Genomic DNA, 19,281 nt, shown 5'->3' with positions numbered 1-19,281 from the left:
AAATTATTATACAATTACTTTTTTGAAAACATTTTCTATTTTTTTTTTTATACAAAATATTAAATGTAAATTTAATAAATGTACATGAAAAATTTGTACAAAAATTTATATAACCGCCTCTTTTTTTTTTTTTTTTTTTTACATATAAATCATGCTCTTGTCTGTATAAATAATTCATTGGCCCGACATTAAGATAAAAAAAATTAATTATTTCATTAAAAAGAATAAAAAAATTTAAAAAAAATAATTGAAGATATTTATCTTTAATGATTAATTAATATGATGAATAGAAAATAGTAGTACTATCAAAAGATTACCTCCTTCGTTCATAATTAAAATAATTATGTTTAATAAAAATAATTACAGATGAAGATTAATATAAATAATTAATTTTTTAAAATTAATAAAATACTAATTAAAAATTTTAAATTAAAATTAAAATCATTTTAGAAAAACTAAAGTAACAAAATAATTGAGAGGAATGTAAATGAAAAAATATATAATAAGTGGAATGAAGCGAATAAGACGGATTAAATAAAAGATAACAATTAAATATAAAAATTTAATGTTATTAAAATTAATAATAAATTAATTTATTGCTGGAGAATAATAATAATTTTAATTAAAATGACGAATATATATAAAAAACTAATAAAAAAATTTAAAAAAACAACAAAAAAAAAACCGTAAACGGCGGGTTTCTATTTTCACCCGACCTTGAATGAAATAATAAAATTTCAAAGAAAATGAGCAGACTGATAAGCTGCAGATCCATACTCTCCCCCTTCCTCGCCTCCGCCGCTCACTTCCGCATCTCCGCCGCCGCCAAACCTCCTCGGATGTCCACCGCCGCCGAACCTTGTGATTCTACTTCGTCATCGTCGACTTCCGCGATCGATTTCCTCTCTCTCTGCCACCGTCTCAAGGTGCGTGTGCATCGCTGCCTGTACGACTCGACTGCTTGTGTTTTTAAATCGAACGAAATGCTCTTCCAGATTTTTGAAAATTTTCGGGGAATACGCTTGGTTGTGTGTGTTCTATGTTTGGTTGATTGAGACGCTGTTGGATTAAACGGTTTGGAGAATTGGCGTTGGTACTTTGCAAATCACAAAGCGATGTTTATGATCATTGCATCGATTTTAGTTAGGTTTTTGTCCTTTAGATTTTTCCTATTGGTTATTGGATGATTTCTGGTGTAGGAGTGAGGATATCATTGAATATACGTTGATTTTCCATTTTAGTGTAGTGATTGGGCGTTAACATATGTATAGGAATTCAAATAATTATTGGTTTTCCTAGTGCCTACATGCCTTTCCATTTTGATCTTGGAAATGTCTATAAAAACACCACTGTTTGTCAAATGTGTGCATGTGATGCTAAGGAATGACACATGTGGCGAAGTTAGCAGAGATTTTGTGTTTTAGATTTTTATTCTGTTCATTTGCTTCACTTTGTTTTGCTATGCTGAGCTTCCCAATTTTGGCAGACAACAAAGCGAACAGGATGGGTGCGGAGGGAGGTTCAGGGACCAGAGTCGATAGCTGATCACATGTATAGGATGGGATTAATGGCTCTTATAGCTCCTGATATTCCTGGCGTCGATCGTGAAAAGTGAGAATTCGAAAATTAATGGTTTGGTTTTCAGTTGTATTTTGTTATCTAGCTTTTTTGCTGGTAATGATTCGATTTCAGTGTGTTTAATATTTGTTTATGTGAATTCCAGGTGTATAAAAATGGCAATTGTACACGACATTGCTGAAGGTGAGAATGACCTTAAAACATCTATGGTGTTCTTGTTTCTTTTTATTAATACTAATATGCCATAATGCCAATGGTTTTGTTTTGTTTCTTTGTGTAGCTATTGTTGGCGATATTGCCCCTTCTGATGGGATTCCAAAGGAAGAAAAGAGCCGGCGTGAGCGAGAGGCATTGAAGAACATGTGCGAACTACTTGGTGGAGGGCCAAGAGGTATCTTTTGTTGTTGTGATTCACATAAAGATCTTTATAAAGAACTCATTATGTATGAGATGATCTGCTGGACATTTTCTATGTTTTCGGTTCATAGTATATATTCAATGCAGCTAAGGAGATCAGTGAGCTGTGGTCAGAGTATGAAGAAAACTCTTCCCTAGAAGCCAAGGTTGTAAAAGACTTCGACAAGGTAATCTTGATATAGTTTGTGAGATCCAGAGCAAGTTAATGGTTTTTAAACTTTCCATTTGCTACAGCGACTAAAACTACTGTACATACAGCTTCTTAGATTTGAGCTATAAATGTACTTCATGTAGGATGTGTTTTGGCTATCTGATGTGGTAATCAAGAAAGGAAAGATAAAGCCCTTTGCATATCTGATTTTTAGATATGCACAAATGCCGATTATCATTTGATTGATGACCAACAGATCATTCGATTAGTGATGTATAGTTTCAGTTGGACGAACAAGAGTATTTTCAGCACATGTTCTAATCGTTGTGCTTTTTCTTTTCAGGTGGAGATGATACTTCAGGCCCTGGAGTATGAAAATGGTAAAATTCGATGTGGTTTTTCTCGTTTCAATTATTTTCAGTCAATTTCATGAGCATTATATCCTGCGAAAGCCTCAGCAAATGATCTTTCATGTTTTCTCATCTCAAGAAAGCTAGAAGCAGTCCCTATGTATATCTTCAGAGGCCGATGTATGTGGGGCTAAGGGGCTCCAGCTCCCTCCCCCCACCCCACCCCTTTCAATTTTTAATTTTTTGTTTTTATTTTATAATATATAATATAAAAAACAATAAACAAATTAAAATTTTTTTTTAAAAATTGATAGAGTATTTATGTGAAAATTTAAATTTTGAATAATAAAAAAATTTATATCATAATACTAGTTTGATGCTATAAAAATAGATATGAACAAAAAAGTAATAAACAATAATTAAAAAAAAATCTTCAAAAAATTCTCAACCAAATACATAGGAGATGATATTTTTAAGAGCTATTTTTTTTTAATAATGTTTTTACTATTTATCAATTTCATATACAAAAAAATTCATCCGGTAATATGCATTGTCACTGCATATTGATATTTTGTAAGATTTTTGAAATATGATAATTTCATTGATAAAATTATTGGATAACAAATAGACGATGATTGTTTCGAAATTTGAAAAATTAATCCCCCCTCTCATCCTGGTCTGGTTCCGCCTTCGTGTGTGTATGTTCATATACTTTCTTCAATTTACGGCCAATATTTGGAATGTAGTGCATTGAAATGCTATTAATATTCGCATCAATCAAAAGTAATAAAATGTTGTTTCTATAACCTGCAAAAGAAGTGGAGTTTACCTAATTAAGTAAATGTCACTGCCAATTATATCTATTATCACCATGATTTTGTTATACCGATGAACTTTTGTAAGAATTTTGAAGTCATATTTGCTGTCCCTGATTAGAATTTTGATAAATGTATGAGATTAATACTTTATCCAAATCTGTTAATATTGAAATTTACATTTATGTTCGTTTGCTTATCTTTCAAGTAGTTTCGCAAAATAAAATGTGATTATGGTAACTTAGCTATGGTAATCTATTCTCCTGTACAGAGCAGGGAAAGGATTTGGAAGAGTTTTTCGAGTCCACTGCAGGTAATTTTTCTAGTTTTTTTTTTTATTTTTTTTGCAATGCTTACAGTTCTTGCACCGTTACTACCTCCAATTTACCTTATTCATTACTTGGATAACGCGGTTGTATATATCTTTGGTGTTTTGGATGTGAATAAACATAATATTTTGAATGAAAATTCGGTATTTTTTGCGAAAAATCATATTTTACTATAAACTACATAATGCGAATCATTTGTTTATCTATTGGAATGAGTTGTACTCACTTATTCTATAGGGAAATTCCAAACTGAAGTGGGGAAAGCTTGGGCATTGGAAGTAGCATCGAGGCGAAGAGGAAAGAAAGAAGCAGCATCATGATCGTAACTATAGCCGTGGTAACTAACATTTCGTATTTGCTGTATTTTAGAATTCGATTGTGGTTTTTTTCGTGATTATGAGTAGCTAGCTTACTTGCGGCTCAAAGAAATCTCTTTTTTTTTTTTTTTTTTTAACTGTAATGCCTCTGTAGACATTGAATAGGTTTTTGACCTAATGTTTTAATTAGATTAACATGATGAAATCAAGATAAGATAGAGATAATAGTGACGACGTCCTAAGGCCATCTTCAGAGGAGTTACGGTATAATTCTCTATTTTTGCTAATAGAGAATATCCTTATCACTCTAAAATAGAAAGATGAATTACGGCAAAAATTGACTACTATAGAATATTTCCCCTAAGAAGAAGATTGTATTGCCGGAGATAGTTAGGCTTGATACTTTATATTACTATTATTTAGGAAAATAAATAAATTTTGGTCTCATATAAAAAGTCCATCAAAATTGGTTCAAATTAGAAATGGATGTAATGGGGTTTGAGTTAGCACACGGCCATGTTCGGGCGCAAACAAGGCCGTGTCTAATGAATATCGTGTAAATGGATCTTTTCAAATAAGACTGTTTAGTGGAACACAATCTATACCTTAGGTGTATTTGTAGAAAATTGTAATAGAAGAACATGGCATGTGAAAAGTTCGTATTTATCAACAATTCAACACGGCCGTGTTTTTGTGTGTTTTTCAATTTACTGCTGTATACACAGATGTCGACTCTTGTGACACAACAGTAAACTATTACATATAAAATATAAAATATCGAAGCTATTGTAATTTTAAATTTTTTGGATTTAAATTTCTTTGAATTAAGAAAATAGTAGCATTGTAAATATTATATAATAGATTATCTTGATTGATAACATGAAAAATAAAATGTAAATAAGAACTTTTAAAGTTGAAAATTTGGATAATTTTTCTTTTAAAAAATATACATTCCCGAACGACAGAGTAACGACTGCAAGTTATGACGTTACCATCTACAAATCCTAACATAATTTCTCGACCACCATTGCAAAAAAATAGTGCCAAGAACACACTCTACTCTACTAAAAAGCTCAATCAATTTTCACAGACGAAAAAAGGTAATGCACGAAATAAAACGAAGCAAGGAAGCCGATGGTACCTGTCGAAAGCGCAACCGCAATCGCTATAATCAGCGAGTATCCGAGATAAAGAGTTGCCGACACCGCCCCGCTCAAACTCCGGAGATCAAACACCAAATAATTCACCGAGTACAAGAACACATACACCCCAACCGACCCCGACGCAAAGAACGCCTTCCACCACCACATCCAATCCTCGACACATAGCTCCATATAAGTCAGGACAACAGAAACCTCGGCGCAGACGATCACCAACAGCAAGAACACAATAAGTAGAAACCCGAAAACGTAATAGAATCTCCCGAGCCAGATGCTCGACAATACGAAGAAGAGTTCGATAAAAAGGGTCCCGAACGGAAGCGTTCCGGCGCCGAGAATTAGAACCCATGATGGATATTTTCGTGCGGGAATTTCCCTCGGGAGCTGGTTTGTTCGAACAGGGTATTGAATTTGGTCCGATCTCGTCGCCAAAAACCCGCCGAGCAGAGTGAGCGGGACCGAGACGCAAAACCAGAGCGACAGTAGCGTGAAGTATAACGAAACGGGAATGGCTCCAGTGCTGTTACTTCCCCAAAGGAGGAAGTTCAAGAGAGTTAGAATAAGAAACACAATTCCGGGGAAGAAGCACGATATCGACCACGACACCGACCTCCAACCTTCCGACGATCCCTTAATTGTCCTCCACAATCTTACGCCGACGTAACCGGCCGATATCCCGAGAAAAAGATAGAGCAGAATCATCCCTGTCAGCAGCATACCGCGAGAAGCCGGCGACATGAAACCGAAAGCTGCGAAAACGATCGTGACGACCGCCATTCCGGCGATCTGAACACCGTCGCCGACCATCACTGAGAGTAGCTTTGGATGGGAAGGTTCGCGGAAGACGTCGCCGACGACGAGCTTCCATCCGGATGGCTCTTCGTTCATCTGCGCCTGAGCTTCTTTGTCTAATTCTTCGTACCTCGTTAGATCCCTTCTAACTGTTCTTAAGAATATGACGAAAACGACGCCTGCGAGGAAGAAAATAACAATCAACGAGTTTAGAATCGAGAACCAGTGGACGCGATCGCCTTCCATCTTAAGATATGCGTCCCAACGAGACGGCCATTTGACGTCGCTTTTTACGAACTCTACCTCGTACGTGAACGATACTCGTTCTTGCTCCTTTATCGCCTGAGACTTCGCGAGTTCTTGCGGACAGCCTACGGATTCGAACGTATCGTACATGTGAAGTTTAGTCATCTTCTCGACATCGTACTTTATACTACATGGGACAACCTCAAAACCGACGATCTCATACCCGGAAGCTCTTTTTTTGTCGGCTTCAGAAACGACGCCCATAACCTCATCTCCGGTACCTATTATCTGCACGCCGGCTCCTTCGTACTCGTGAATCAATACCCTAAACTTAAGATGATTGATGATATAATCATCGTCGCTATTAGGAATCGTGTACCCGACGGGGTATCCCGTCCACTGAATTTCGAAACCATTTTGGTAGGTAAACCTCCTCGCCGGCAAATTATCGAGAATCATGTTCACTTGATACAGGTCCCGTGTCCTCTGTTTCAAAAGCTTTACGTCATCCGCAGTCAATGCAGGAGTTGTGCAGAGATAGACAGATTCGTTTAGATTCATCCGGAATCGATATGGAGAACTGTCGATTTGATCTCCCATCAGCAATTCCCCGAGATTTTCAGCACTCTTCTTTATTTTCCCAATTGGCTTGCAGTATGGAAGGCTGTAATAGCTGAAGGGAAGCTCGGTTTCAATCGATGTCAAAGAGTTCACTTTGGCGTATATTTCGTCTCCCGTCGAATAAGTGTGCATATAGCTTCCCGGTAAGTAAAAACCATAGCAAATTTGCAGTACGAGAAGCAACGATACCAAGGCGGTGTATAACTTCCTTCTTGAAATAAAAGGCAGCGCCATTGTTTAACAGAGGAAAGCAAAGCAAACCTGCTGACCTATGTTAACAATGGTGCTGCAGAGAAAATTAACCAAACCTGCAAGAAGAATTTCATAGAACAAATTAATAACAAAAAAACAGAAATTATAAGCTGATCACAGTAGCTGATCGATGAGCTTCACAATATTTTTTTATCAGAACGTATTACGATTCAGTTGTGGAGTCTAGTAAATCATCACTGTGCTAGTTTGTACTGCTCAAACATCATCTATGGAGGAATCTAAAATTTTGGTAAAGATAAACACAAAATTGCAGAGCAAAACCAAGCGAGGCAGTCACATTAATCACAACCACGGACGACATTCGATTATAATCTGCTAAATTTTAAGCAGTAGAACACACACACACAACAACAACAACAAAATGAACAACGAAGTAATCGATCCAGTACAAAAAGCTGGAAGACGAACTCCTCAATCGCTCAACCGAAAACAACGAATCAAAATTAAAATCAGTAGCCACTACACAGATCTCCCATGCTTCCTTCCACAAACTTCATACAAACAAAATTGATCGCAATCTCAGAATCATAACAAACACAATCATAATCACAAATAAACTAAATCTACATCCAAAACAAGCAAAATAAAATAGAATCGAAATTCAAATGAGCTAATCTAGAACCGAGCAGATGCATATACATACACACGTGTAAAAAAAGCAGAAAGAAACGAACCGGCAGGCAGTGGATCTGAACTCGGATCCAGCGACGCACAAATTCAGGCCTAAATGCAATCTGAGCGCGATTGTAGCGGTGAAGTTTTGGACTGGTTGGCAATGGCAATCGCGTGGATTTCAAGCCCCAAATTCAGATCGCTCTTTCCAAAATCACTAATTTAAATTTTCCTGTTACTTTTTAAATAGCATTTTAATTGATTCATGAAAATATGAGTGGCATAAGTTGAAAATACGTTTTTACCCTTTTTAGCATAGCTTCGCTTAAAATGATAAGAGATTTAGCGGGATTGTTCTTTTAAAAGCTATCTCCGTTCACCGTTATTAGATTAATTTTTTGTTTGGTATAAAATTTATTTAAAAAATATAAAATATATTATTTTAAATGTTTTATATAAATATTTTAAAAAAAATTTAAAAGAATTCTTTTATATTATTTATTATTATTTTTTAAAACAATCACAATAAAAAATAATATTGAAAAAAAATATGATGATTTTACCAATTATATACTCCCTCCATCTACGGATTAAGCTTATAAAAAGTAACTATGTGATGTAAAATAAGAGTATTTGTGAAAAAAAAAAAATTAAATATTTAATGAAATGTATACTTTGTAATTGAAGGTCATGTGTATCATTTCTAACTGAAAGAAGGAAATATTTATTTTAAGTAAATTTTGCTGCCAACAAATTAATTGTCATCATTTAAAATTTAATGATGCAAAATAAAAATCTAATTCCCAAACCTACAAACAAACATTCATTCAAATAAATATGATCTGTTTTCTTTAGTAATCATATCAAAGAACTAACGATGCTAATTTCATAGAATCAACACAAAATTCAACCCATTCAGCTTAGAAACTTATTGACAATTTTCGAAATATTTCAAAAATCATCTAATATACGTTTCTCTCGCAAAACATCAAATTAAATACTAATTTTTCCAAAACTTCTTCTGTCTAAACGTAGCAACCTTGTTAGGCACTCTGCATATTCAACTCTTGATCGTTGGCCCGTTGCTTCGAAGATTAAAAAAAATATCCTCATTCGACATTCTCACAAACCTCAGAGTTGATCCCCAAGTAAAGTTGAGAGCTACTATGACTATGAGGCTGTTCTTCTTTGATCGACAGAGCCCTCAACCAGGCTTTGAGACTCTTCTGCTTTTTGTGTCAAAGGCAAATCCACGAGCATACGAGGAGGCGTGAAATACATGTGCAGCGACATCATGCATATAAGGATGCCCAAAAACAGCTGCACGGAAAAAAAAAAAAAAAAAAAAAAAAAACTATGGTAAATATCGAATTGATACATATATATATATATATATGAGTAAACTGATTTTTTAATCCCTTAATTGGACCTTTTTATCATTTTAGTTTCGAAACTAGAGAGTTGTCGCAAACTAGTCCTGTAAGTGAAAATTTTTCGTAGTTTTAATCCTCCGGTGCTGGAGATGCTTACGTGGCACTCGCGTGGCGCCGGAGATGCTTATGTTAGCACACCTAGCGGACACATGAATTTTAAACTTTTTAAAAAATTTTTAATTTTCAGATTTTTTCTTGAAAATTTTTAATTTTTACAAAAAAGATAATATAAATAAATTAAAATAATTGATCAAAAATTAATAAAAGAAAAAAAAATCCACGTGTCCGCCGGGTGTCGCTGACCTGGCGGACACGTGTCCTCCAGCGAGCCACGCGGGTGCCGCGCAAGTATTTCTGGCGCCAGAGGATTAAATTGCGAAAATTTTTCCCTAAGAACTAGTTTGCAACAGGCCGGAACTAAAATGATAAAGAAGTCCAGTTACGGGACTAAAAAATCAATTTATCGTGTATATATATATATATACACACTTGTTAGGAGAAGTAAGTCGTAAATCACCTGCAGTGTTGGTTTGAAGTCGAAGAGGAACACAGACAATACCAGTGTCAGTAAAATTGCCATTGATGTGGAGTATACCTGTTAAAACAAATGTCGGATGTAATAAAAACATGTCCAGGGAGACAAAATCGATGCAAAGGTGGGAGGAATATTAGATAATACCTTAACAATGTTGTCGGCATACTTCATTAACCATGATACTAAGAGCCCAGTAGACCCGAGATTCAAGACTACCATCCAAGTCGAGAGAGTGTATCCATTCAAAAGCCGTGTCCACAATGGTCCATTTTCGAACCCATTTCTAAAATCATCCAATAAAAGCTTTGCCAAGTTGAATATTGAACCAAATCTGAAACGAAAACTAAGTTTAAAGAGCTAAAACATCACATAATCAAAGCTAATCCGCGACAGCTGAATAATGAATTAAGTTAAAAAATAAAAAACCATTAGAAGGCCCTTGTAGTTCTCGTAGAATATCCTTAATCATGATCGGGAAGTGCTCAACAAATACTGCAAGTGTATGAATATGGTGGAACAAATAAAAGAACGAATCTCACGTGTATAATTGAATGTTCTGCCAGTATAAGCTGTCGTTGTTTTTTTTCATCAAGAATTCAGTGTAAACCCCAGCCAATGCAGAGAGACAAGCAGATAATACGCCTAACATGTATCCTTGAATTGGAGACGAGAATAGCGAGTCGCAAGAAGCTTCCCCACAACCTTTCACCTGTATCATCAAATGAGCCTTAGATTACTAACCGTAATTAGAACATTACAAAGTAAGAAAACCACGAGCACCTGGCTTGTCGTAGTTCCAATAGCCAATAAAACAATTGCAATCCACTGCAAATTAGAAAGCTTCCTCTTCAAAAACAGCCTATAACAGAAAGTTGAGATTTCCTAATGGTAGAATGTTGAAATCTGAGGTGATTTTATGGAAAGAATGAGAGTGGTTCGGTACCTAAAGAAAATCCCAGTCGTAACAATCTTTAAGTTTCCCATGATCTGATATGTGGATGTATCGACATAAGTCAATGTGGCAAACTGTACATTGTTGTGGATAAGGTATATGATTGAGGGGATCGGATATAGTCGAATGCTTCTCCAATCAGTTGTCATCTTCGGAGGTGTTGGCCCTCGGAATTCTCTCCACAACAACAGACATGAAACAATAAGCTGCAATTATACGAGAGATTGTCAATAGCAGAAGCAAAAATTCCCTCAACAACAAGATACTCTACAGGGAAACCTTTTACATAAACACATATACATTGAAGAACTTACAGCTTGGTAGAAGATTATCTGATTCTATAAACTGATATTAGTTCGATTTAACTGTTAAAAACATGGATTTGTGCTCATTTCAAGGATGCATTAATCATCTATCTGTTAATAAGAATAAACAAACACACAACAAATCAAAGGAAATCCAACTTTCATTTGATCAAATCGACCACATTTTGCAGACAACCTATGGTTTACCTTAAAAATTTCAGCAAGAAAAGGCACAGTGGCGTAATCATACTTGTACCCCCCCTCACTCTGTGACAGCGTTGTCAATATCCCCTGCCACAATCGAACAAAAGCAAACCCTAGAACCATAATTTTGGGGAAACATAAAAAAAAAAAAAAAAAATTGCAAACACATCCACGGACATCACTATGGATTAAGATTTGAGCTGAAAAATAAGTGGGAGAGTGAACCTGAGAACTCGTAAGAATGGTAAGAGCCGAAGCAACGACGTACCACCGCATTTCCTCCTCTTCCTCCTCCGGCTGCGTAACTCACCTACGCATCGGAAACGACTGATATCTGATCTCAAGAAATAATTCTAATAAGACCCCCTTATTTTCAATAATCATGAAATAACCCCAGATTTTGCTAACAATTAAAAATAAAATAACATAACCACTTTAGTTCAGAACTCACACACATACGGAAGCTTATGTCATGCTTCAAGAATATTTAGAGCCGACAAAAGCTGACTTGATACGAATAATTCGATACGAATTCAACACAAAATAATTGAATTTGAATTAAATATTTCAATTCAATTATATATACGAGTTGACACGAATCCGACACGATAATAAATGAGTCACTTTGGCGTATATTTCGTCTCCCGTCGAATAAGTGTGCATATAGCTTCCCGGTAAGTAAAAACCATAGCAAATTTGCAGTACGAGAAGCAACGATACCAAGGCGGTGTATAACTTCCTTCTTGAAATAAAAGGCAGTGCCATTGTTTAACAGAGGAAAGCAAAGCAAACCTGCTGACCTATGTTAACAATGGTGCTGCAGAGAAAATTAACCAAACCTGCAAGAAGAATTTCATAGAACAAATTAATAACAAAAAAACAGAAATTATAAGCTGATCACAGTAGCTGATCGATGAGCTTCACAATATTTTTTTATCAGAACGTATTACGATTCAGTTGTGGAGTCTAGTAAATCATCACTGTGCTAGTTTGTACTGCTAAAACATCATCTATGGAGGAATCTAAAATTTTGGTAAAGATAAACACAAATTTGCAGAGCAAAACCAAGCGAGGCAGTCACATTAATCACAACCACGGACGACATTCGATTATAATCTGCTAAATTTTAAGCAGTAGAACACACACACACAACAACAACAACAAAATGAACAACGAAGTAATCGATCCAGTACAAAAAGCTGGAAGACGAACTCCTCAATCGCTCAACCGAAAACAACGAATCAAAATTAAAATCAGTAGCCACTACACAGATCTCCCATGCTTCCTTCCACAAACTTCATACAAACAAAATTGATCGCAATCTCAGAATCATAACAAACACAATCATAATCACAAATAAACTAAATCTACATCCAAAACAAGCAAAATAAAATAGAATCGAAATTCAAATGAGCTAATCTAGAACCGAGCAGATGCATATACATACACACGTGTAAAAAAAGCAGAAAGAAACGAACCGGCAGGCAGTGGATCTGAACTCGGATCCAGCGACGCACAAATTCAGGCCTAAATGGAATCTGAGCGCGATTGTAGCGGTGAAGTTTTGGACTGGTTGGCAATGGCAATCGCGTGGATTTCAAGCTCCAAATTCAGATCGCTCTTTCCAAAATCACTAATTTAAATTTTCCTGTTACTTTTTAAATAGCATTTTAATTGATTCATGAAAATATGAGATGGCATAAGTTGAAAATACGTTTTTACCCTTTTTAGCATAGCTTCGCTTAAAATGATAAGAGATTTAGCGGGATTGTTCTTTTAAAAGCTATCTCCGTTCACCGTTATTAGATTAATTTTTTGTTTGGTATAAAATTTATTTAAAAAATATAAAATATATTATTTTAAATGTTTTATATAAATATTTTTAAAAAAATTTAGAGCAGTATATAAATATTTTAAAGCTTATGTCATGCTTCAAGAATATTTAGAGCCGACAAAAGCTGACTTGATACGATAATTCGATACGAATTCGATACAAAATAATTGAATTTGAATCAAATATTTCAACTCAATTATATATACGAGTTGACACGAATCCGACACGATAATAAATGAGTCATAGTCATGTTAGATAAACTAATTTAACCGTTTAAAGTATTAATCCGACACGAACAAATCGACCAATTACCACCTCTAACAATATGTTCGTTATATGCTGAATTTCATATAGGTGGCTGGTGACTAGTGTTGATGGATGAAAATATGGCCTATTAAAATATATATCTAAGGCCTAGGCTTGATCTACTTTAAAACTTGGCCCGATCTAGAAGCCTATTTAAAAAATTATATAATATTTTTTTTTTTTCAAACTTAATATTTGTAGAAAAATATATACAATTATTTATTATATATAATAAATCAGTTAAAATAAATTAATTTTTTAGTTTTTATTGTCACCAAATATAATTTTTTATAAATTATAAACAATTAAAAATATAATATTTATATATATTAGATAAAAAAATATACTATATAAATATATAAACAGGACGGTTGAATAGGCCACAAAAATTTTTCCGTAAAACCTAAGTCTGTTCTATTTATTTAAAAAATGTTTATAAATATATTTGAATTTAGTCTTGTTAATAAACATGCCAAATCAGACCTTATGCAGACCAAACTGTAGGTCCCGGACAGGCCGGCCTATTTCCACCCTAATTAATATTATTTTAAAGATGTTTTATGTAAAGATGTATAATATTTGTTGGTAATTATTTAAAAAATAGATCGATTTAAAGCGTAATTTATTTAAACACATCAATCATTTCTGTTTAATTGTTGTTTAAAATTTATTTAGAATAATTTATTTATTTAAATAATATTTTAATATGATTTTAAAATATATACTTATTAAAAATTGTAATAAATAAATAATATTAATTTTGATTTAAAATAATAATAAAATAAACTCAACAAGTATTAAATATTCTTTTCACCAATAATTTTTGTTATTTTGCCTTTTACATTCCGCTTTAAATCAATCTATTTTTTAAATAATTACCAACAAATATTATACATCTCTACATAAAAACATCTTTAAAATAATATTAATATCCTAAAATCTATTTGTAAAAAATGAATAAATAGATCTCATACCAGACTGAAAGAGTAACACTTTTATATATACACTTCTAACTAATACTACAAAATTTTGAAAAATAAAAATTTAAAAATCATTTGTAATTTTTCTTAAATTTTCTTGATATTATATGAAAAAACATCTTATTATAACTCCAAGTGAATTCTACTGCTCCACCAGTAATATTGTTGAATTTGACCTGTCTCAATATTATTGAAAGAAAATAATTATAAAAATACAAAATGTTACTTACTACACTTAAAAAAAAAAAATCGTTACTAATCGAAACTTTTTTTTAGAAACATCAATCCCAATATATAAATTCAATAACTTCTATACACAACAACAATACAAAACCATTCCATACAACATAAATTAAACCTACAAGTTAAATTACAACACCAAACACAAGAAGCCATAGCTCATACCTTTTTACTCGTCCGATCATTTCGGGCCAGCCGTCGCCGGGAAACCTTCGACCGGTAGCACCACACCTCAAACGCCTCCGTCAGGTCGGGATACCTAATCTCCTCACTCCGCAGCCACTCCGTCAGAATCTCCGCCTGCTCAGCAGACGGCAACGTCAGAACAATCGATACAAATGCAGATTCCATAGATTGCCATACCTCGTCTTCCGGCTTCAATGCCGGATCACCGTCATCATCGGCGACAGCCGGAGAATCGATCGACGATCTCATCCGTCTCGCAAACGGGAGCCACACCCGGATCATGTGTAATCGTTTCGCCGCCGGTAGAATGACGGCGCCGAAACCTATTGCTTCGAGGACTTTTGCAGTGATCTCCAGGACCTTCACCTTTACCGAACTTTCCGAACATCTTCGATCGAGTATTTTTACTATGTCGAGCGAAGAATCGACCCACGACCGGACGAGACCGCCCGACGTTTCAAGTTTCGTTAGAATCTGAGACGCCCACGCTACGTCGTTTAAGTACGACTGGAATGTCTCCATTTTCGATGTTTCTACGTCGTTAAGATCACCAAGCAGAGACGTTAGGAGTTTCGAAAACCTCACTAATAAATCGTTCACGCAGCTTCTCGCTTCCGATTTAATTTTGTCGTCGGCGCTTAGTAAAGGGGCGTCATCGTCCTCGGTCAGCATATACTCGAGCTGTTCCTGAGCCGAGATTTTCAGATCGTGGATCGACGACGGCGGTGACGATGTGGCAAATCGGATGGCTGATAGGAAGATCTTGAACACGGCGAGGGGATTGACTGGCCGGAGACGAGCAAGTACGGGTTCTGTTTGGGATCCCATTTCCGGTATGATCTTCAAGATTTCTTCTTCCTCGGATTCCTCCCACGGGACGGCTTCCAAATAGCCGACACAGGCGGAGACAATCTGCGAGATTCCGAGTTCTGCTGCGACTCGAAGAGTGCCGAGTGCGTTCTTCACACTGCATAAATCGGCCATTGTTACGTCTGAGTTGATGTAGAGGAGTCGAAGAACATTGACGTGATGATCGAAATCAGATTCTTCGCAATAGACCTCAACGCAGCTGCGTGAGTCGATGATTTGGCATGTCGGCCAGTTATCGGATAATCGGTCGGCGAAATACTTGCTTTTCTTTACGAGGACTTGAGAATGGCAGTAAATCCAATCGTCGCGGCCCTCCTGCGTTCGAATCCTCACTACGACATCACTGGTAGATCTGTTCCCGATCGTGCTAGGCATCCCGAGTTCATCATACGATATTTCCATCATCTTCCTGCGCTGTTCTTAATGTATGTATCCTCAAGCACCGATCATTAAAACAAAGCCACGAAAGCTGGTAAAACTCGTCATATGTATGAATGAAACGACAAGATTGGATACCGACGAGTCAATGATCTGAAATAGAACAATGATGCTTTTAAGACAATATATCTTGAGGAAAGTTAGAGAGAATTTACAGTAAATGCTAACAGATGATCATACCAAGTTTCGCCTTCAATTTATTCAACATTTACAGCAATGGCTTCACTCCTCGGTAGCTCATAGATCTATGGATGCAATAAAGACATTCGTTAAACTAAATTCGGGACAACATCTAAGGTAGTGCTTAACAAATCTCTATCAATGTCATCAAAAAGCACAGCATCCTTCATCAATATAAGAATCCTACCAAATATGCAAGAAGAACATAGTTCAAAACATTTTTAACAGACTTGGCGCCATAGACGAAAGCTTCATGAATCCACAGCCACACCAGAAATTATTGCGCAATGAAACAAATTCGAAGGTTAGAACAAATCACAGCCTAGAACGTATGCATCAAGCCGATGAGTTAGCTCTCGATTCTGGCCACTACAACATGAATTGAAAAACACAGGAATCGGTAATCCTCATTTTCCGTAAAGAACATAAAAACGACATCTCGACTTAAGCATATTAGCTATGCATATTGACTGAAGATGAACCAACAAACTTCTCGTAGCTGATAATGAGAATCGACAGTCATCGTTATTTCCGAAGAAGCAATTTAACTCAGTTACCAAACTAGCCAATCTTTGCATACCATTTAGACAACAGATGCATCCGCAAATCACCAATTTAAGAGCTTCACTGGAAAGTGTGCAAAACCGATAAACAAATTTCGAAAATAGCCACCAATCTTTGAAATTGGGAAGTAACAGGCCTTGCCTGAGCTTAGAACAATTCGCCCGCGGTCTATTCTCCCGTCGGCGACCTTTACCTGGAATTGGAAACTCCCACGACCAAAAAGCGAAGCTCGAGGGAACTGGACCATCTCGATGTCCGAGAAGATCTCGGGTTTCAGTACAAAACGACGACGTATTCTAAGGGCTAAGCCCAATTTAAGGCCCAAATTTAGCACTCGGCCCAATCAACACTTAGATTATCTCAGCGCGAAACGACGACGTTTTGATAAGGTTTAGCCCAACTTAAGGCCCAGACCAATTAAAACATAGCTAATTTTTGTTCCTGTAATTTTGCAGATCACTCTTCCACTGCCTCACAACCTCCATCGCCACCGCCGGTGAGCTCCCATGGCGCCGACACCGACCGACAAGTCCGCCACCGTATTCGTCGCCGGCCACCGAGGCTTGGTCGGTTCCGCGGTCGTCCGCAAGCTCAGATCCCTCGGTTACGATAATCTCATCCTCCGCACTCACGCTGAGCTTGACCTAACATCTCAATCCTCGGTCGACGATTTCTTCGCCGCTCATAAACCCCAATATGTCATCCTCGCCGCCGCCAAAGTCGGCGGGATCCACGCCAACAACACTTACCCGGCTGATTTCATCACGATCAACCTTCAGATACAGACCAATGTCATCTCCTCCGCCTTCAAACACAGCTCCAAAAAGCTCGTCTTCCTCGGATCCTCCTGCATTTATCCAAAATTCGCCCCTCAACCTATCCCCGAATCTGCTCTATTGACCGCTCCTCTCGAGCCGACGAACGAATGGTACGCCATCGCGAAGATCTCCGGTATCAAGATGTGCCAGGCGTTCCGAATTCAGCACAGTTTCGACGCGATCTCGGCCATGCCTACGAACTTGTACGGCCCCAACGACAACTTCCATCCCGAGAATTCCCACGTTTTACCGGCTTTGCTCCGCAGGTTTCACGAAGCGAAAATCAACAAATTGGATGAAGTTGTGGTGTGGGGTAGCGGGAAGCCATTGCGTGAATTCTTACACGTCGATGATCTGGCGGATGCAATTGTGTTTTTGATGGAGAATTACAGTGATTTCGAGCACGTCAATGTTGGGAGCGGAAAGGAGGTCACGATTAAGGAATTGGCTGAATTGGTGAAGGAAACTGTCGATTATCAAGGGGAAATTATATGGGATTCGAGTAAGCCCGATGGTACACCGAGGAAGCTCATGGATAGCTCAAAACTTGCAGGATTGGGGTGGGAGCCCAAAATTTCTCTCAAGGATGGACTAAGAGATACTTACAAGTGGTATTTGGAGAATGTAATTGCCAAGCAATAGTGTCCAAGGTGATTTTGATGGTTATTAATGTGTTTTTATGCATCTCTTAAATGACCTGATGGATTGCTGATTTTGCTATGTTTTTATGCCTGTAGATGAGGATTATCATTGTGGATGAAAGAATGTTTGGATTGCGGAAAATCAGGTAATCGATCGAGTAAGTTGTTGCCGAACCGATCTTGAGGATTTCTAAATTGCTGAAATGTATGAATGCATTACATCTTTGCAGTAATTGAAATTATGGAAACAACAGTTATGTTTGATGGTATTTGAGATTGTATTGATCTTAATTGGGAATTGGCAGCCAATGTCAATCCAGAGCTTTCTTTTTCGCATAATGGCTAGTTGTCAAGTTTGGGATCATCGATCTAAATTGATTGCAGTAAAGGGTTTATGAACTTATGTTTTGCATCTTTGCAGTAATTGGAATTATGGAAACAGCTGTTATGTTTGATGATATTTGAGGTTGTCTTGATCTTAATTCTTAATTGGGCATTGGCAGAGAATGTCAATTCAGTGCGTTCTTTTTCGCTTAGTTGTCGAGCTTGCGATTGTTGATCTAAATTGATTGCAGTGAAGGGCTTTAATGAAATTATGTGTTTACGGATACTTTCTTTAGGGCATTATCTTTTGTAGTAACTAGCGAAGAAGAGAGTTGGGATTGTCATTTCCTTAAAGAAAAATAGGACGTCACATTCGACTTGCCACTAGACGAGTTAACAAAGTAATGGTTAAACTACTTCATTATATGTTGCAGAAGTTGAGAATCATAGAGAAACTATTACATTTCGATGGGCAAGATCTCCATGTTTCTGTGTTCCCATATTACCCAAGTTCTTGTCCTATGGTATCAATCAAATCTATTCAATCATGAAATTTGTGTTTTTAACAGCAACATTCTCATGGTGGTTCTAGACCTGGAAATGATCATGATTTTTGATAGATTCGATTTAGATGCTTGTGTTTATTTCCTCTAGAGAACAAATGGATATGCAAATTCTGTTATCTAAGTGCATAGAAGTTCAGTATGAATTAGCCTAAACAAAGACCAAGAATGCATAAATTGTAACTAAAAAATGACCATTTTGGCTCATTAACTGTAATGATAGTCCAAGAAATAGCCCCACTGTTTG

General features: G+C 36.4%; 5 protein-coding genes across 16 annotated transcripts; 2 read left to right on the top strand and 3 right to left on the bottom strand.

Annotated features, from left to right (window-relative positions):
• The first annotated feature begins 722 nt into the window (after positions 1-722).
• On the top strand, positions 723-4,162 carry LOC127265048 (uncharacterized). 2 transcript variants are annotated; one of them, XM_051294711.1, is made up of 8 exons: positions 723-926; positions 1,487-1,611; positions 1,724-1,761; positions 1,859-1,969; positions 2,083-2,162; positions 2,490-2,526; positions 3,588-3,624; positions 3,878-4,162. In XM_051294711.1, exons 1-8 carry the CDS (start codon positions 747-749, stop codon positions 3,891-3,893), a joined length of 624 nt encoding a protein of 207 aa, XP_051150668.1. In that variant the 5' UTR covers positions 723-746; the 3' UTR covers positions 3,894-4,162. The 2 variants fall into 2 exon arrangements, with proteins under 2 accessions (XP_051150668.1, XP_051150667.1); XM_051294710.1 differs by having other exon boundaries at positions 3,583-3,624.
• Positions 4,163-4,870: 708 nt separating this feature from the next.
• On the bottom strand, positions 4,871-12,710 carry LOC127265043 (transmembrane 9 superfamily member 12-like). Of its 2 annotated transcripts, none has more exons than XM_051294696.1 (2): positions 12,569-12,710; positions 4,871-7,084 (listed from the first exon to the last, which is right to left on the bottom strand). In XM_051294696.1, the coding sequence occupies exon 2, from the start codon at positions 7,008-7,010 to the stop codon at positions 5,031-5,033; it is 1,980 nt and encodes a 659-aa protein (XP_051150653.1). In that variant the 5' UTR covers positions 7,011-7,084; positions 12,569-12,710; the 3' UTR covers positions 4,871-5,030. The 2 variants fall into 2 exon arrangements, with proteins under 2 accessions (XP_051150653.1, XP_051150652.1); XM_051294695.1 differs by lacking the exon at positions 12,569-12,710 and adding an exon at positions 7,724-7,888.
• LOC127265045 (CMP-sialic acid transporter 1) lies at positions 8,472-12,714 on the bottom strand. 7 transcript variants are annotated; one of them, XM_051294704.1, is made up of 10 exons: positions 12,569-12,714; positions 11,811-11,929; positions 11,316-11,424; positions 11,094-11,177; positions 10,573-10,787; positions 10,410-10,488; positions 10,169-10,338; positions 9,774-9,960; positions 9,612-9,689; positions 8,472-8,981 (listed from the first exon to the last, which is right to left on the bottom strand). In XM_051294704.1, the coding sequence occupies exons 3-10, from the start codon at positions 11,364-11,366 to the stop codon at positions 8,832-8,834; spliced, it is 1,014 nt and encodes a 337-aa protein (XP_051150661.1). In that variant the 5' UTR covers positions 11,367-11,424; positions 11,811-11,929; positions 12,569-12,714; the 3' UTR covers positions 8,472-8,831. The 7 variants fall into 7 exon arrangements, with proteins under 7 accessions (XP_051150661.1, XP_051150662.1, XP_051150660.1 ...); XM_051294705.1 differs by having other exon boundaries at positions 11,316-11,400; XM_051294703.1 differs by having other exon boundaries at positions 11,891-11,929.
• Positions 12,715-14,449: 1,735 nt separating this feature from the next.
• On the bottom strand, positions 14,450-17,126 carry LOC127265044 (BTB/POZ domain-containing protein At3g05675). Of its 4 annotated transcripts, none has more exons than XM_051294700.1 (4): positions 16,705-17,126; positions 16,125-16,189; positions 14,814-16,037; positions 14,450-14,750 (listed from the first exon to the last, which is right to left on the bottom strand). In XM_051294700.1, exons 3-4 carry the CDS (start codon positions 15,909-15,911, stop codon positions 14,610-14,612), a joined length of 1,239 nt encoding a protein of 412 aa, XP_051150657.1. In that variant the 5' UTR covers positions 15,912-16,037; positions 16,125-16,189; positions 16,705-17,126; the 3' UTR covers positions 14,450-14,609. The 4 variants fall into 4 exon arrangements, with proteins under 4 accessions (XP_051150657.1, XP_051150655.1, XP_051150654.1 ...); XM_051294698.1 differs by adding an exon at positions 16,312-16,493 and having other exon boundaries at positions 14,451-16,037; XM_051294697.1 differs by having other exon boundaries at positions 14,451-16,037.
• On the top strand, positions 17,125-18,550 carry LOC127265047 (putative GDP-L-fucose synthase 2). Its single transcript, XM_051294709.1, has 2 exons — positions 17,125-18,156; positions 18,244-18,550. Exon 1 carries the CDS (start codon positions 17,195-17,197, stop codon positions 18,146-18,148), a length of 954 nt encoding a protein of 317 aa, XP_051150666.1. The 5' UTR covers positions 17,125-17,194; the 3' UTR covers positions 18,149-18,156; positions 18,244-18,550.
• Positions 18,551-19,281: the final 731 nt, after the last annotated feature.

The sequence above is a fragment of the Andrographis paniculata genome, unplaced genomic scaffold, assembly GCF_009805555.1.
Source record: "Andrographis paniculata isolate CXL003 unplaced genomic scaffold, ASM980555v1 Contig71END, whole genome shotgun sequence".
Lineage (NCBI taxonomy): Eukaryota > Viridiplantae > Streptophyta > Magnoliopsida > Lamiales > Acanthaceae > Andrographis > Andrographis paniculata.
This window is presented reverse-complemented; position numbering and strand designations above follow the sequence as displayed.